The 19195-nt window shown below is 41.9% G+C and overlaps 1 protein-coding gene across 4 annotated transcripts in view; it reads left to right on the forward strand.

Annotated features, from left to right (window-relative positions):
• The window catches only part of ptch1 (patched 1), a 55604-nt gene extending 41843 nt beyond the window's left edge, over positions 1-13761 (forward strand). For 3 of the 4 annotated variants that reach the window (XM_032515051.1, XM_032515050.1, XM_032515052.1), the window contains 7 exons: positions 1028-1308; positions 3690-3827; positions 3967-4109; positions 9411-9510; positions 9621-9974; positions 10065-10608; positions 11094-13761. In XM_032515051.1, the coding sequence (XP_032370942.1) occupies positions 1028-1308; positions 3690-3827; positions 3967-4109; positions 9411-9510; positions 9621-9974; positions 10065-10607 (1559 nt within the window). In that variant the 3' untranslated portion in view covers position 10608; positions 11094-13761. Of the gene's footprint in view, positions 1-1027; positions 1309-3689; positions 3828-3966; positions 4110-9002; positions 9039-9410; positions 9511-9620; positions 9975-10064; positions 10609-11093 lie in introns of those variants that run through there. The other variant, XM_032515053.1, reaches the window with a different exon arrangement.
• Positions 13762-19195: the final 5434 nt, after the last annotated feature.

The following is a 19195-nucleotide window of genomic DNA, read 5'->3' on the forward strand; positions in this document are numbered from 1 at the left end:
TGTCCTTTACGGGGGGGGGGCGGGGAATATGATTGGATAAGCAGGGTAAAGTGCTTGGCTATGTGGGAGCCCCCGGAGCAGATCTGTGTTGGCTAAAAGCCAACTGGTGTCCTGATGGAAATTTATAGTTGAGATTATAATGGGCCAAATCATGTTAGCAAGTGCTCCTGTCTGACCCTGCAGGCACTGTGGGATATATACCCACTCACACCAACACCAGACAGTCCAAAAACTTGTATTTCTATAAGAAAAAAGGGTGATAGTTGAGTAAATCTTTCGATCTGCCGAATGCAGCAATGTGTTAATTACACTGCAAGCAACAATCTGAATGAACACATTGTTTTGACAGCACTAAATATGACTTCATAGCAGGGTGACAGACAGGTATGCGTGTTTATGCATCTATATTACACTTTATGTGGCGGTGCTAAGTTTAGGGTGTGGTAATGGCCATGATTCTGACATTGTAATTACCGTGAATCAGCGTTAGCTCTGACACTCTGCTGTGTCTGGAACTGATAGGCCCTCATTAGCCCGGCTGGGCCACAGACTGGCTGGGTTGGAGTCAATGGAGCTCTGTTTCACGCTGCTCCACCCACCCCCACCACACACACGTACACATATGCCCACAGATGTAGCTGCTCTTGGAACAAGGTTGGATTAGGGAGGGAAAGTCTTGATATTGTTGGTTTGGCTGAAGAGTCTTAAATTATTTCTGCAGATACACTAAATTATCAGAACCTAATGCCAGTTAATCAGAATAGACAAACATCATCTGCAGATGTCATCGTTGCCATCGTTGTTTTTTATGATCACTTTCTTAATGTTCCTCTGTTATCTGTTTCTCTGAATTAAAATGTCATCATCTTGCAAGGCTGTGTGGCCCCTGATTCCAAGGCCCCAAAGTGCATTATCAATTGCTGTATGGGCTCTTACAAAAATGATGTGATTACAACTAAATATACTTCTACTCCTTCCTTTTTTACTTCCAACGAGTTGACCCGCTTCTCATTGTCTCTCCATCCAGTCCCAGCTGCTGAGCCCATCGAATACGCACAGTTCCCCTTCTACCTCAACGGGCTCCGGGAGACACCACAGTTCGTGGAGGCCATCGAGAGCGTGCGGGGTATCTGCAGCAACTATAGCCGACAAGGACTACCCTCCTACCCCAACGGCTACCCTTTCCTCTTCTGGGAACAGTATGTTAGTCTGCGCCACTGGCTCCTGCTGTCCATCAGTGTTGTGCTCGCCTGCACCTTTCTGGTCTGCGCCCTCTTCCTGCTCAACCCGTGGACTGCCGGCATCATAGTAAGTGCCTGAGAAAACAAATAGAGAATAGACACAATAACATGGTAATACATGGTTGATAATGGCCGGATAAACAGACATTATATTCATACACTACAGCAGATGTCAGGTAATTGTTAAGAAAAAAATACCCATGTACTCACTTATTAAAAGAGTAACATGTCACTGGTTTGGACAATGTTACAAACAGGCCCACGTCTTAACATAAAGAGGCATAAACCCCCAATCTTCAGTTATTAAAAAATCATTTTTTCTCCGTTGTGTGGTCCAGAAGGCATCTCAGAAAGAACCAAGTCAAAAAAGAAGAAGGGGTGCAGTGTGTTATTGTAGCCCCCAGTCACTGCTGTTTATCTTGTGCTGTTTTGTTATGGCCCATGTGTTTAGTCTAGTCCATCACTCCCAGACACCAGCGCTGAAATAAATGTGTAGAGACGTGCAAAGTTGCTCAGACAACTTGCTCCCACTCCAAACCTATAAAAAGTTAGATTTAATTTCCATCCTACTCCTCCCCTCCTCTCACAAAAGGAGTATCCAAGGATACACGCAAACACATTCACATACACAGACACATACTTTGAGCACACATGCAGACATGTATATACTTGCGCACATACAGTAACCGTGTAAACACACAGGTACATAATTCACGCAAGAAACGTAGACATAGTGCTCTGGTTTTTCTCTCTGATGGGTTGTATTTTACAACAGGCAGTGGCCAGGCCACCCGAGCCCTTAAACAAGGGAGGAGGGGACCTCATGCTCATCCTTCACGTTTTACTAGCAAGATCAAAAGAGAAGTTATGGAGAGGCGTCAAGCTTAACCATTTGCTCTGTCCAGGACCAGACCACCGCCAGCCCTACTACGTCAAACACTCAACCTTCAGCCCTTTCAAACCCTCTTAGCTATTTGCCATAAAATCCGTCTCAACTACATAGACAAGCCTGTTTGAAAATGTATGCCTTGTGTTTTGGTTTATACAAATTTTTGTCTGTCATAAAATATTCAGAGGAACTAAGATCTTAACCCTTGTGTTGTCCTCCCGGGTCAAAAAACGGTCAAAAATTTGACATTTTTGTCCCTTTTTCAGACTTTTATTTTTATTTTTCACTAACACCACCTTACTACTACTTACTACTTACTACTTTTTGGAATTCATGGTCCATAACCCTCATTTATGTGGAATTATATTTAATAATTGAGTTAAAAAAGCAGATATTATGAATTATTTTGACTAATAGTTAAGATCAGAGGAACCTACAGATGAGTTTAGTCAGGAATGAAAGGGATCAATTGTATTTGCAAAGATCGTTGTATGGAATCCAATCCATTTTTTTTTTGTAATTTGGTTAAAAAGAAACCCATATTTCAGATATTTACAGATATAGACATTTTTAGGGGGGGTCAAATTTGAACCGAGGACAACAGGAGGGTTAAAAGACTAAAACAGTAGTAGAGTAGTTGCAAGTTAAAATTCTTAAAAGTCTTATAATGTGATCATGACCAATATTTTCTCAATATATCTTTCCACTTATCATCAATCGAAATTGAAAACCGAGTCAGACACATACGTACACCACACACAAATACCCCCTCCTGGACACACATTCACATACTGAACATACTGCATGTGCACATACACATAGCTCCCTCCTCTTCCCTCCTCAGCCCTCTTCAAAGGATTCGGGCCCCACGTAACCTGACACCTGTCAGCTTATAATAGCATTTATTCCCAACTCCTGTCCCGCTTTGCCCTGAAGCCTCCATACACACCAACACACACATATTCCGCCCACATGTATGCTTACTACTTAACACCTATAAGATAGATGCTCACACATGTCATCCTTGTGTATTATTGCCCCCTGTCTACATTTAATGTACAGGTCGCCTGTAAAGTCACACATTGCATGCCGTGAATGCTAGTTTATTATAGAACAATAAAGTAGAAAATTGTTTTGTTTTTTTGATCATTTGATCCGCTAAGCCTGGATTTATTTTTCAGCTCTGTCACTTGGGAAATGTGCATTATAATAATATATTGATTAGAATTCTTTTAAGTCTAAGTCTAAGAATTCTTTTACCATTTTGATTAGAAGATATCTTTTAGACTCACACTATTGCAAATATATACAGTATATGTGTACATTATATATGTTTATATATGTATATATGTATGTGTGTGTGTGTGTGTGTGTGTGTGTGTGTGTGTTTCTTTTCTTTCTTTCTTTTTTGATATTCTGCATGTGGCGCCTTTCAGCCTGAATCTAACCAATGTCTATCCTGTTCTGTGTTTGATTAAACATATAGATGGTCATAAGTCACTTTTCATACATATTTATCGAGCACCTTTTTTACCAGAAGTTCCTCGTCTCCCCTTCAGGTGTTGGTGCTTTCTCTAATGACTGTGGAGCTATTCGGCTTCATGGGGCTGATGGAAATCAAGCTGAGTGCTGTCCCTGTGGTCATCCTCATCGCCTCTGTAGGCATCGGAGTGGAGTTCACCGTCCATGTAGCCCTGGTAGGCACACGCATAATGCAACAAACAGTCGTCACTATGTCAATAATAACTCAATTGAATTATTTTGGTTTAATGGGTTTGGAATCAGTGAGAGAACAAAACATAAATTATGTTATTGTGTGTGTGTGTGTGTGTGTAGGCGTTCCTGACAGCCATAGGGGATCGTCACAAGCGGGCAGTGCTGGCGTTGGAGCACGTGTTTGCTCCAGTACTCGATGGAGCCTTTTCCACCTTATTAGGCGTCCTAATGCTCGCTGGCTCTGAGTTTGACTTTATCGTCAGGTGAGTACAACAAATCAAACCGTACGAGAGAAAATGCTACATTTATTAAGACGTATACACGCGCACATACAAAGGTTATCGTATGGTGTCTCAGTGGCGTCAGTAGACCGTTGAGACCATGCCTCAACCTGTATGTCCCACAGTAATCTACCTGAGCCACCAATCATGCATGAAGGCTCTTCGCTTTCTTCCTCTGTTCCCTCCCTCATCCTGTTTCTCGTCTTCCACCCACATCTCCCTTTCATATTCCCTTGCCGTAAACCTCATCCCTTTTCCAGCTACCAGTGACATACCTGGGTTTTTTTTGGTCAATTTCTGGGAGCTTGCTCTCCAAGAAACTTCATAAACAAGGCCTTTATCTTCCTTCACCCTCCTCTCCCCGGCGTCTTTTCTTTCATCCTTTTCTTCTCCCCGTTAGTGTCTCTCATGCCTGACATTTTAGGGGAAACTAGGGGAAGGATGGAGAGTTGAAGGTCAGCAGGAGGAGGAGGACAGGGGCTTGAAGGGAGTAGACGGAGAAGCAGAGGGAAACAAAGTAAAAGAGAGTGAGGGGGAGCGAGGCAGGAAAGTCCTCTGGCTTTTGTAATCTCCTTCAGCAAGTTTAACTGCCCTCGCTAGACATTTATAAGCATGGGAAGGAGTTACGGGGTGAGGGGCTAGAGGGCATTTGTGGAAAGACAGGAGAAGTGGAAATTAAAACCGACACACTGTGGGGGCTCTGCTTCGGTGGCTCTTTGTGCGTGAGCGCTCTTGTAAGCATCAGACAGCAAGGTATTGACCAGCCGCCATACGAGAGAGGAAAATTAATGATTCTGTACAGTCTTGAGCCTGGAGTATTATGAGAAGTTTCCAGTGAGCTCACTGAATCTTTTTAAAGTAGCCGAGGTAGCTGTATGATTTGGTTGACCTGCTCCTTTAAGGAAAGGGAGCGCAGAAGTCCATGTGATCTCTAAGCACGCAAACTCTGTCATGTGCACAGGCCTGCACTCATGCTTGCACACCCACACAATCCCACATGGTCCCCCTCATACACACACACACACACACACACACACACACACACACACACACACACACACACACACACACACACACACCAACCTGCTCCCTGACCTTGTAATCATGGGGGTCAATGATGGCGTGCCTGCCAGTGAGAGCACACACAGATACACACTCAGAGAGACCCACACAAACACAGGGAGGCCTATAGACCGTCTCTCCTCACCTCCAGTGGTGTGCTCTGGTTTCTGGCCCCGTCCCGGGCCTCCATTTAAAGTTTCTGCTGTTGTCTGAGCAAACAAAGTAGCGCCCCAAGACGGTGCAATAACAACAGGCCCCGCTCGTATTTTTTTGCTCGTGCTGAAAGAAATGTTTCCCTGGCTTTCCCCGTCAGCCCTGTGAATGTTTTCACTCTAAACACCCCGGCAGGGCACTCAGCCTGGTATGTGGGCTGCACACGTGCATGTGTACATGTGTGTGCAAATGTGTGTATCCGAAGGTGACGTGGCGTTTACCCCTCATGGTGCCTATGGATATGCTAACTGTAGTGATGACATAGTTATTTCAGTTTCACTTACAGAAACAGTTCTGATAATCTAATAAGTAGATGAAGGTTGGGTGGGTGGGCTTTAAACAATATATATATATATATATATATATATATATATATATAATATATATATATATATATATATAATATATATATATATATATAGTTGTGGAAAAAATAAATAATAATTGAAGTAAAAAAAATACATATATATAGTGAGAAAAAAAAAAATTATATAATAGTGAAAAATACATATAGTGAAAAAATATATATGTATAGTGAAAAAATATATATATATAGTGAAAATATATTATACATAGTGAAAAAATTACATAGTGAAAAAAATGTATATAATGAAAAATTATATATTCAGTATATAGTGAAGAAAAAAAAAATATATGTGAAATAAATATATATATAGTAAAAAAAAATATTATATATAAATGGAAAAATACAGTATATAGTGAAAAAAATATATATGTATATATATATAGTGGAAAAAATACAGTATATAGTGAAGAAAAATTATATATATACAGTATGTATATGATGTTTATGGGTAGAGCTTTACCAGAGACTTTGAGAAGTCAAAGGTCAAATCATAGGAACTTGCTTTCAGTGCCACTTTACTACAAAGGACTCCAAATTTGAAATTGAATTTGGCATGTTCTCAAATGTTTTATCTCAAACATGAATGTTGGGCACAAGTTCACTGCAAACATTGAAGGACTTTCTGTCAATCCCAGGAGGTGGAGTTCGAATTAGATGATCCAGGAACTAAACCCCAGTGGTAAAACTTTCATAAAAAATAAAAAATAAACTTCTCCTATCCACCTATCATATGTTTAAGAAGCAATAGCTTGCATTGGGAAAAAAGTACTTCATGTAATCATTTTTCAATGTTAAGAGGACTCCCATCAGCATTGGCTCATGTGCTAACTGTCTTTTATTGTTTGCAGTATTTTATCTAATAGCCTTGATTAAGGTCAAACTGATAGCTAAAGGTTTCTATTGATTATCAATACCCCCCCCCCCCCCCCCCCCCCCCCACCAACACCAACCTGAAAGGTGCTAAGTACACCTACAGATCAGGTGCTTTCATCACTTTAGTGCAGCTGTAATAAATCAAATCCATTGTCCTTCCCCGTGTACCTGTATGTTTTGGGAAAAAAAAAAAAAAGGTTGCACTTGAGTTTACCATGATTATATTTATTATATGCATTGCTACAATGTACATAACCTATATGGATTCATTTTAGAAGAAAACAACAACACATGGTTGATTATTGTGCATTCACGGAACACAGTGCTGCTCACAGCATGCAGCCCGCTTCTCAGGTCAATAATCTCAATTCTCATTGAATAATAAATAAAAATGACTCTAGCTGGTCTTATTGCTCTTCATGGGAAGAGTTTTACCAAGTTACAGTACTTCATCTGTCTGTATGCAGGATAGATCTGGCACTGCTCTGATTTTTTTGACTCTCTCTCTCAGCTTCTCTGTTACCCTCTGAGAGTAAACCCAAGTGAGAAAGTACTGCGAGAGGGAATTCAGATGCCTGTGGTATGAAACTGCATGTGGGAATGGGAGGCAACATACACATCAAGGCTCATATAAAACAGGCTAGATATTATCAATATTTATATAATGATGCATTTAGGATAAATTATTTCTATAAACTGAATGTATTGTGTTTTGGAATATAACTCACATGGCATAGTTAACCCTCATGTTGTCTTTGGGTCAAATTGACCCGTTTTCATATATCAATGTTCTTTAAAACTACCCAATTGTAATTATCCAAAATAACATGATTGATTCCACACAACGCTCTTTGGCATGTACAAATCTCTAATTTAATTAATTTTGGGGCGTCTTATTCAAGTTTATAGCATTTGAAAAAAAATTGAAGTGGTTTTGAAATAGTATTGAGTAAAAGTTGACATATTCCAGTCTGTGATTATCCATCAACACACATTTCTTTAATTTTAGTCTCAATAATTCCTCATTTCTGCTTTTCTAACTCAAGCATTAGGTATAATTTCCTACAAATGAGGTTTATTGATCAGAAATTCCAAAAGTAACTGTAAAACTAATATTAAAAAAAGTGACAAACATTCAAAAAAGCATCAAAAGTGTTGAAAAAAGGGACTAAAATGTAAGAAAAAGTCAAAAACATTGATAAAAAGCATCAACAGAAGTGTCTGTTTTCAATTTTGACGGGAAGACAACACAAGGGTTAAGTGTGGAGCGGCAGAAGTGTGTGTCCATATAAGCACTCCCAAATTATCATGAAGTCATTTTGCATATTTAGTAAGCTTCCATCCTGTTTCACAGTCACTTCTGTTTCACAGAAGATGAGGCCACCCATGCTGGGTAGACAAGAACCAGCTCTTCTCACTTGGGCTCCTCTGTACATGTCTGCCTTCCTGCACATGCCACACACACACACACACACACACCACACACACACACACACACACACACACACACACACACACACACACACACACACACACACACACACACACACACACCACACACACACACACACACACAGATTAGTTATGAATAGCATACCAGCGCATCTACACCTCAATTAGCCCACTTAAACCTTGCACACACACACACACACACACACACACACACACACACACACACACACACACACACACATGCATAGTCAAGGGTCAGGCGAAAGGGTTGATGGTTCATAAGTGTGTCCCTGATAACCTGAGAGCTTTCACTGGAGAATCAAGGGGGGAGGAAAGTCGTCCCTAATGAAGGGAGGGAGCTGGTTTTGGCAAGAGAGAGCGAGAGGAGGGGAGGGGGGGGGGGGGTTAAAGTGGAGTTCTGGGGGTCTTACCTGATACATTGGAGATTTAATTAGACGGAGGGGATTGTGGAGTGGCCGGGAATTTCACAGGGGCTTAGCTGGAAAGAAGGGAGCGAGACGCAAGGCAGAAAAGAGAGAGAAAGAAATAAAAGAGAGGGAGCGGGTCCAGGGAGGGGTGGCGCTCTGAGGGTCCCCTTCTCTTCTTCCGAGACTAAATTGTTCAAATTCTATACCCTTCATTTGTTTGCTTCTTCCCTCACTTTTTTTTTAGAGCCGAAGAGGAGAGTGCCCCCCACCCTAAGCCCCCCCTTACCTGTTCCCGCCTCCCTTCACATTCCTCACTGCTTTGTTTTCTCCATGTTTGCTTATGCACCACACACCAAGAAAGAGTACCCTAGCCCCCAATGACACCCCCCCCCCTTTTTTTTTTCTTCTCCCATGCCTTTGAATTAACCAGCTCCGGCTAATTATGCTTCCCCTTTCTTTTCTCTCTGCGGCTTCTTTAAGACTAACCCTGTTTGGCAGGACTTAGAAACACACAAGGTACATTTCTGTTTTGCTCCTCAAAACCACAGTGCATGCCTGGCCGTCTGTGAGGGATTTATATATGTGTGTGGTGTGTGTGTGTGTGTGTGTGTGTGTGTGTGTGTGTGTGTGTGTGTGTGTGTCTTTGTGAAAGTATTATTTTGGGCTTGTGGAAAGGTTGATTTTTCATGTGTCTCCCAACGTCTAAAACTCTGTGGTTTGCACAGGTATTTTCTTTTATTTCTCCGCTTTCTGTTCGTTTGTTTGTCTTGTTTTTTGTTCCAGTAACGAGGTTTTTAAGTGGTTATGGGCTTGGTGTTTCATCCTTACATGCTGCGTTTAGTTTAATTATTCCTACGCCCTATGCTCAACTACTTTTGTGTGTTGCAGGTATTTCTTTGCCGTGTTGGCCATCCTAACAGTTCTTGGAGTACTGAATGGACTCGTCCTTCTTCCAGTATTACTGTCATACATTGGGCCCTATCCAGAGGTAAGATCCCCAAAAAAAAATAATCTTAGTTAACTAGAATCTAGATAAAGTATCATTTTGTGTGGAAAACTCACTGCTGCTTCTTTACATTCTCTCCTCTCACCTCTCAGGTGTCTCCAGTCGACGGTCGTAGCAGGTTACCCACCCCGTCCCCAGAAGCCCCTCACGTGGTCCACTTCTCAGTTCGTCCTCACCACACCACCATGGCCACCACCACCTCTGGTGCAGCTTCTGACTCGTCCGACACGGAGTACAGCTCTAACACCACGGTGTCCGGCATTAGCCAGGAGCTGCACAACTACAACCTGCCCTCACAAAGAGGACAAACGCGAGCAGAGGAGCAGCAGTACCACCTCCAGACCAACAGGGGCAGAACAGCCAGGACAGATGAGGAAAGGAGAGCAGGATCAGGGCATAGGCGATCAGCCAGGCCAACTGACCTTCCGGCCTATTCTGTGTCTTTGGTAAGGGAATATCCCCCATTGTTTTGCATGTAGCAGATTTTCTTATTTGTCACATTCTAGAAATAAATATCTCATTGTCCTGCTCTACAGTCCTCTCAGGGTTGTGATTCTGGGCCCCAGCCCAGGGCCACTCAGCGTAACAGCAGCAGGGACCCCAAGAGCCAGCTGCACTGGCAGGCCCTGCCCCCAGCCCGCCCGCGCATGGACGCTTTTGAAACTGCTACTGAGGCTGGGGGTCATTATGGCTCACACGGCCATAGAGAACACTCAGCAGGCCACAGAGCCCGCCCTTCCCACAACCCACAACCCAATCACCACGTCCCACGCCATCACCCCAACCCCACCCCGTATTGCCAGCCCATCACCACGGTAACAGCATCAGCCTCCGTCACTGTCGCCGTGCACCCGGCCCCCTTGTCCAACCAGGGCCCCCCTGCTTCCTCTTACCCAGGATACACTGCAACAGACAGTTACTGCCAATCAGGGGCGGAGGGGCCAGAGCCTGCCTTTCAGGACCCACATGTGCCACTGGACACCGACGCAGGGGCCAGAGGAGTCAACGTGGAGGCTATGGAGCTTCAAGATTTGGAGTTTGAGGCAGCTGAGAGTAACAGTGGCAGACGGGCAAGCTGAGGTGAGCTTTTAGTAGAATATAATAGAATAGAATAGAACGTCTTTATTGTCATTATACACAAGTGCAGTACCTGCGCAACGAGATTGAAGCAACCCTTTTACAGTGTCAACACAAAATATGAAAATATAAAATATAAAGGTATAGGTAGTGCAGAAAAAAAGAGAGGGGGGGCTGGTGCACAGTCCTGAGAGCCTCTATATACATACAGTATATAAAATAGTTTTGTATACACATTGTGCATAAATTCAGTTTGGTGTATCAAAAGTCCTGAGTATTAAATACTGCACAGTAATGAGATTAAAGGGTTAAGTACTAAATAATAAATAAATAAATAAATATTGCACAGTAATGAAATGGTTAAATATTAAATATTGCACTGGATGAAATGAACTACTTCAGTACATCCATATGTAGTACAACTGTCCTTACAGTGAAGTCTGTTTGACCATGAAGTACTGACAGTATAATCTCCTTTTTGTTTCCAGTTGTGGAGAACGGACGTACAACAGCCAAAGATGGACTCCTCTGTGTTACCAACCAGCTGACCTGGCCTGGCACAGCCCAGCCCAGCATGGCTCAGCCCGACTCGCCCACGGCCCCAAGCAGCGAGAAACTCGTCAGTGTTGCCGTTATGGTGCTCATTCTTACTGTAACCCAGTGGACTATTGTCTTAGATATTTCTATCTATATTTAAAAGATGTATACATATGTAAATATGAACAAAAAGTAGCTATAATTTTAGGAGCTGTAGAACTCCTCATGTCAACAGACTGAGGCTGCCATTTTATATGGTTTATGTGTGTGTGTGTGTGTGTGTGTGTGTGTGTGTGTGTGTGTGTGTGTGTGTGTGTGTGTGTGTGTGTGTGTGTGTGTGCGTATGAGAGATAGATCTCTGATTACTGTTCACTCATCTGTGGATCTGTGCCATTACGAAGCTTCATCTAGACAAAAAATACCTGTCAGCATTCACTGTGGCTGCTCAAAAATATTTTTTTTTTTTTAAATAATATACATTTATAACTCTATGCAAATGTCTCTTTAAACAAAAGAAGTGATCTGTCTATGTGTGTGCGCGTATGTGTGTGCTTGCATGTGTGTGCGTATGCTACCCGCGTGTAAACAACCCCATGGCTTATTCATCAGATACATATTCAGAACATCAAAACATGATGGAATTGTTAGAATTATCAAACAAGGCTATGGTATGTGTGCGTGTGCGTGTTACTGTGTGTGTGTTTATTATTGTATAAAGGTACTCATGTTAAACTATTAATTTTTTATCACAAACCTGTGGTAGTTATGAAACAAGTACTGTTTAACTTGACACGCTATGCGTGCTATTTAAGACGAGCAGATATGAAGAAATTTTAAAAGCTGTTATTTTGTTTTGTTGTGCTCTTTTAGTTTTCGCCTCTGCATTGGAACCTGTTTCTGCTCTCAGCTTAGTGTCACTGTCCGTTAGGCTGTGCTCCGGTTGTATTTTACTGTAAGAGGTTATGCATTGTTTAACCCCAGCAGGCTCAAAACAGGTTCTGTCTTGTATACTGATATACAAGCAGTAAACCCACCTCAGAAACTCACTCTGCCATTACAGGGACATTCACATTACTGATTCTGGAACAGGGTCAAACACGGGGCACTAGTGTCTAGTGGATAAGCTAAAACTCAGACTGTATACTGTACGACCCGATTCAACATGGCACTTGACTACATTTAACCTTCATTCACAGGAATATCTTGCCTCAAGTAGCTCTTTATTTCTGTCCAACCAATAAGCTAGCCCACACATCCTGCTAAGGGATAACCCTTATATGGCCTGACAATGTGCTCTATGCGTGTCTCAGTGTATATGTATGTATGTATAAACATTTATGTGTGTGTTGGTCTATGTTCTTATTCTGTCTCTGCTCTCCTTGTGACGGTAAAAAGACAACTGGCCCCAATTTGGCCTCAGACGTCCCCACTGACCTAAGCTAATAAAAATCCACAACATGACGCCATGACACTAATTGGACGTCCCCCCCCCCCCCAACTGCCAAATGGCACAGCCCAGACCCCCAGGGGTCAGAGTGTACACTGCCAGCCCCTCTCTCCACCAGCAATGGCCAGTTTATATCTGCATGTGTGTCGATGCATGCGTACTTGTAACCTCCCCACCCCCACCCCGCTCAGTTCCAGACCCAGGCCCCCTTTGACACCGTCACTTACCCCACCCACACCTCAGTTTGCCTCCACTTTCACACCTGTAGCGCTTCCCAGAAGTCTTTGCGGTTTTCCTCCTTCTGTCCACCATGTCAGCTGCTTGCATGAAATAGGTTGTTCTGTGTGTGTTTTTTTTCGTTTAGTTTTCTCCCAAATGTCACATTGGCAGTAGCGGAGAGAATCCTAGTTGGCAACTATTTTATTCATTTTTTATGTTTTTTTTGTTTTTTTTAACGTTCAATTGCGATATTTATATTTTTGTAATACAAAATTGTTTTCTTTCATTATTGTCATGATGCCAGTGGATAACAAATGCAGGGATTTTTATGTCTATTGAAAAAAAAAACACTATTACAGTTTAATGTTTTTACAATGATGGAGTTTGATCTGTATAAAGTGCTTACTAATGTTAAATAGGAAAAAAAAGATTATATAACATTTTACACTACAGGTCTCATCATGGCTCTTAGAGGATTTTAAAAGGAAAAAAAAAAAATCAGTGGTTCTTCCAGACTGCCCTTTTTGGTCTCGGTTGGCGTGGATGTATGCTGTTTTCAGTTACAAAGATAAATGTATGCCATATAATTTATTTATATGAAAATTTATTTTTGTAGTGTACATAGTAGTTGTCAAGGTATTTGACAGAAGTATATTTTTAAAGAGTTTATATGTAATATCATACCATAACAGAAAAAAAAGACCTTAAGGTGCACACTTTCACTGCTAACTGTCTTGTGAGACAACATTGACACCTCCCCTTCAGTATTATGTTCCGATCCTTGGAGAGAGACAGCTGTTTCTATGGGTTTGTCAAAGGCTAGCCATGAAAGTAGAAAAACTGTACTAGCTCTCTAAATATTAATGTTCAAACACTGATAGAATTCTAACAAATAAAAATATTATAACTTATTTGTCTCTTTGTTCATAACTTTAATAAATGGAAACTTAAAACGACTGACTGTGAGTTGATTGTTTGATTGTTGCTTATACTTCACCATTTTGGGTCGAGTTGTATTCATTTTTACCATACTATCTTCTCATCTAATTGCAAAAAAAAATGGGAATACATGTAATTCCCCAAAAATATGAAGCCATTTGTTTAATTTATGATTCAAAGTGCCAGGCACTTGAACCATCACCTTCACACAAGTAGAAATATTTGTGGTATTTCCTATTAGCTACAGGTAAACATGACCTTCCCTCCCTTCATCATGTTCTGCAGTATAAAACTGACATCTGGTCTGGAGCCCTGCAGCCCTCCCCAACAGCCCACCCAGCTCCGCCCCTGCACCCCCCACCTCCACTCCCTGTTCTGTATGATTTTGATTGACAGCTTTATAGACTGCAAGGAAATTGGTTGTAGTTATAATACAGCTGGCCTGTTTGGAGTAATGAAAAAGGGCATGTGGCCTTGAGCTTGCTGCACTGATGGTGAGAGAGAGACAGAGAGAGAGGAGAGAGAGAGAGAGAGAGAGAGAGAGAGAGAGAGAGAGAAGCGTCTTGTCAACTGCATGGGTGGCAACTAGTTCTTCTCATAGTCAAGGGTTGTAAGAGAAGGTTTTTGACTTTCCACTCTGCAAGAAACATGCAACTAAATCACTATGATCAAAATACAAATATTGAGCAGTTTTCTTTCTGTTGTCCCTGACTACAAAAAGAGGACTAGTTTTCCCGAGTTTTCAACCGGAACCTCAAGAAGGCCGAGGAACTCACTGACCCCGGTTCAGCGGTAAGCATGTCATTATCTTTTAAAGCCAATAAAGGCTCACTATTCTGCTGAGTGCTGTCCAACCAGTGTAAAGAAACAGGCTGACATCTTAACAAATGACAGGCTGTGTTTGGAAAGCTGGGTGGCAGGATGTTTCCGGTCATGTTTTGAACTTTTCTAACTGGGCTTGATATTTTTAGTCTTTTTGCGCAATTAGCATGCAGAGCAAAGGGACTCGTGCAGGTGTTGCCCATGTAATGTGGTATCGTAATGTGGCAGTCAAACTCAGGTTTTGGGATTTCATCACAATCTCTGGGTGCATAAACACTTTTTTTATGCTGATTTTAGTGTTTCAAACACTATCTTGACAAAAGTGAAAATGCAACCTCTGTGGATTGATGTCAAGACAATCATCTAATGCATTAATGGATGTGAAAAATTGCTGAAAGATGAAATATCTGTGACCATCCAATGGTTGTTGAAGGCGAGGTGGTTAATTGAGTTCTAATGTTGATATAGCCCCTTCTCCAAGCCCCCCCCCCCCCCCCCCTCCCCCCCATCCTCAACTCAAGCCCTTCCTTAGCCTTTACCCCCCCTTACCTTTTCACCCTTCTTACAAACACTCAGAGTTGCCCTCAGAGGTGGAGTGCAAACTACAGGTTGTTAATGAATGACTGTTTCCTGTACCTGTTCTCTCAGCCAACAGAAAAGGGGGTTCGAGGGGGAGAACGATGGAAGGAGGACAAAAGAGGAAGAGAGAGGAGGTAATTAAGAAGTTCCTTCTCTCCCGGACTAATGGAGTGTTCTGCGTTGGCTCCCTGCCCAGACTGGGTGACAATAGAGCGGATACATACTGTACTACTAAGCTTTTTTCATGTGTAAAGGGAAATTTACAAAAGAGAACTATTGATTCGGCTGTTCCAGTCCTTCTTTTCCGTCCGTCTGTCCCTCCCTCTGTCGATTTCCATCCCTCCTTCCTTGAAAGCCTTCTCCCTCATCACCTGCCGGCAGAGCTAAACCCTCTGAGTGTATACTCTACTCCACATGAATGATTGGACTGTTGACATGACTGCACAGGACACATGCAAACACACCCATGCACTCCTGCCAGATCCAGGGCCAGATTTACACATTTAGTTTAAGAATAAATCTGCAGGAAGCATCACATGGTGTGTTGATACAACTCTAGATCCAGACAAATGTGTTTTTTTTTGGTGGGGGGGTTACCTTTGAGGCCTCACAGACACCTTGAAAACTATTCAACTTTGGACTTACATTTGCTTCTGTGTGTGTGTGTGTGTGTGTGTGGTGTGTGTGTGTGTGTGTGTGTGTGTGTGTGTGTGTGTGTGTGTGTGACAGTGAATAAGAACTGTGTCTCAGATTGTAAATGTTAGCCGGACCAAAACAATGATGACTTCACATTAACATTAACAGCATTTGCGTCATTGAACTGTGGTACTGCTATTGTATTTTAATGGCATTTAACCTTCTTAACCAATGCATTGCAGCTTAAAATAATGGTTCATGGTTCATTAGCACAAAGAATGGAAGCCCCCTAGCAACAATTGACAGGAGACCAGTGGCTTAGCTTAGCATAAAGTCTGGAAGCAGTTGGAAATTACACTACTAACTTGCAGTTTTTATATTTTTTGTTTCTGAAACAAACAACATTAAACATGTAATTAATAAAATATGTGGTAGTTTGTGGATTTTCTTTAACTGTGTAAAAAAACAAGTTAGCTGTTTCCTGTTAGCCGTTAGCTGTTAGCTGTTAGCTGTTAGCTGTTAGCTGTTAGTTGTTATCTGTTAGCTGTAAGCTGGCTGTAGCTTCACATTTATTTATGGCAATTTTTTTAAATTCATCTACAACACAGTGAATGAGTTTGTTCCCCAAACTGTTAAAGTATTCCTTATAGAAAATGTCCTTTGAAGCACATCTATCTGTCTATCTATCTATCTATCTAGATATCTACCTATCTATCTATCTATCTACCTATCTGTCAATCAATCTATCTATCTATCTATCTATCTATCTATCTATCTATCTATCTATCTATCTATCTATCTATCTATCTATCTATCTGTTCTGTCAGCAGTCTCAAGGTGGGTGGTTTTGGGCGGGTTTTGGTGCTGGCGTGCAGTCCCACCCTGGGACCAGTTTGATTTGGCTGTCTTCTTTTATTCCCTCACAGGGAGTGCGTTTTTCCTACAAGACGGATCCAGAGAAGAATGTGAGTGTGAATGTCCAAGTCCCCAGTGGCCAGACTTACATAAACTCAGTGTTAAAGCACACTTCTGCAGGCTGACGTGTTGAATACCAAGAAAATAGCCCTTATAAGAATGACATGTGAGAAATATGCTCGGCATTTGAAGCATTAAAGAGACGTGATGAACGGTTGTCAGGATACAAATTCTGGGCATGTATCTGTGCTGGAATTCAGTGTTGCAAGAGGGAATTTAGCATCTGTCTTTAGTTTTTCTCTCTTTCTCTTTGTCTCTCTTAGTTTGTTTGTATGCAAGTGATTCAAGTTGGAATTTCTAAAGTAATTTCTAATGATCAGAGAAGATTAGAGTAATTGATAGATGGATTGTGAAAAAAAATGTGATTGGGAAGGAGGTGTTTAATTGAAAGTTATCAAATGTGTGACTGGAAATGTTTTTTGACATATAGTAAGTGTATACTATTTATATGACGAAACAACAGTTACACTTAATGACTCCTCCACATTTTAGCAACATTTTTAGTCTCTATGGATGGCAACATCAGTCTCTTGGTCTCTTGGTCTGTCACTTTGGTCCAGACTGAAATATCTCAGCATGTGTTAGAGAAATTGCCATGAAATTTTGTGCAGACATGGTGATCCTCTGACTCCAATGCCACCATGCGGCTTACAGTTGTGGTCGGGTGACATGTCTCAACAACTTTTGACTGTATGGATTGCCGTGAAATGTTGCACACACATGCGTCTATTCATGTGTCCCGCTCCCTGTGTCCCTTGTTGTTCAAAAGATTGTCCTTGTCTTCGGTTTACGACCAAATACCAGGGGCATCAGGCTGGGTTGGAGGGGATAGGGCTAGAATGAATATCTGTGGATGCAGGGAGGGGCCCATAGAGAATGCCTTTCCACAGGGCCCAGAATTTTGTGCTACACCCCTGCCAAATTCCCTGCAGAACTAATGACAATACCATCAGCCTCAGCTGTACTTGCGTTGTATGCTAATACTACCAAGATGATGATCATGGTAAACGTTATGTTCAGCGTCCGCATGTTAGCATGCTGCCTTAGCATTAGGCTCAGCCTCATAGAGCCTCCATGGTTGTAGACTCAGACTTACTCTTGTTCTCATATTAAACTGATTTTCTACATGTGGTTTCCTGTATTCATACATGACATATCTACAAAACCTTTTGTTAAACACATTTTCTTACACACTGCTACAGCTCTCCAGGAATCCTACGAGAGAAAAGGGAGAGAAGAAGGGCGAGTGAAACGTAGAGGTCCAAGAAAGCAAAAGGAACCACATCCAATTCTTAGAAACAGATGACATGATTCACTATGCATTCAGCAGCATTCAAAGGCTTATGCTGCAAGAGCCAAAGATTGTATCGCTCTCAAAGTCTGCAGTAAGGCTCAAGAAATTTGCCAAGATTATTATTACTGTTGGCTGTTGTCGCTGCAGTCAGACAACATTCTTAACGAAATGCTGATGTTCTGTCATCTGTAGTGTTTTTCTCCAACTTTCACAGCCTCATATTTCTTCTGTGTGGTTTCAGATTCAGACCACCCTACTTAAGCTTGAGGTCTAAGACCTAAAACAAGTGGGTTCATTTTGATGTAGACAGAAAACTGGAAATGTACTTTGCCAAGGGCAGATAGAGAGAGAAAGTGAGTGAGAGACAATAAAGTAAAAGGTGAAATAAGTCATAGAGAAGGGGTAGTAAAGACAGATGGAAAATGGCGGGAGGAAGAGAGTGAAAGGGGGGAAGTTAGGATGGTTGATGGTGGATGGGAGTAGCCGTATGAGAGTAATTATAATGACTGATGTTGTTTACTCCCATTTCCCCTCGCATCATTTATTCTGTGGAGGTGGAAAACTCACCCACTCTTTCTTTGTGTTACAAACTAGTGCTATGGAGTGGTGCCAAGCCATGTCATAATCTCTCCTCTTCCGCTAATACTGGAAGCATTTATCCTGCCCTCCGCTTCCCTTTTTCCAACCGCCTTCACTTATATTTTGCTTCCATCGGACATTCTATTTCTTTACTTTCCATCTGCCTGCGTCCCAATCTGTCTCCCTCCATGCTCTCTCTTTTTTCATTCCTTTGTTTTCATTACCGCTTTGTTGACACGGCTGTGTGTGACTGCTGTGATTGGGCCCCAGCACATGTACGACGTTAGCATGATGTACGGCCGTTTACACTGAAGATGACAAACTGAGGTTGGATGCTGACATCCATTCTCCATTTTTGTTTAATGTAGTCCTGGTGGCATGCACGTTATGCACGCACGCACACCAGATTAACACATACCACCCACCTCTTTGTTTAAACTCTGCTGTTCGTCTTTGCCAGAAAACATGCAACAATGTATGGAAACAGATGCAGAGGGGCAGAAGAGGGAAAGAGAAAGACAGAAACTAACCCGCAACTAAATATTTTCATCTGTGTATGGGAG

This window comes from Etheostoma spectabile, chromosome 5, assembly GCF_008692095.1.
Source record: "Etheostoma spectabile isolate EspeVRDwgs_2016 chromosome 5, UIUC_Espe_1.0, whole genome shotgun sequence".
NCBI classification, from domain to species: domain Eukaryota; kingdom Metazoa; phylum Chordata; class Actinopteri; order Perciformes; family Percidae; genus Etheostoma; species Etheostoma spectabile.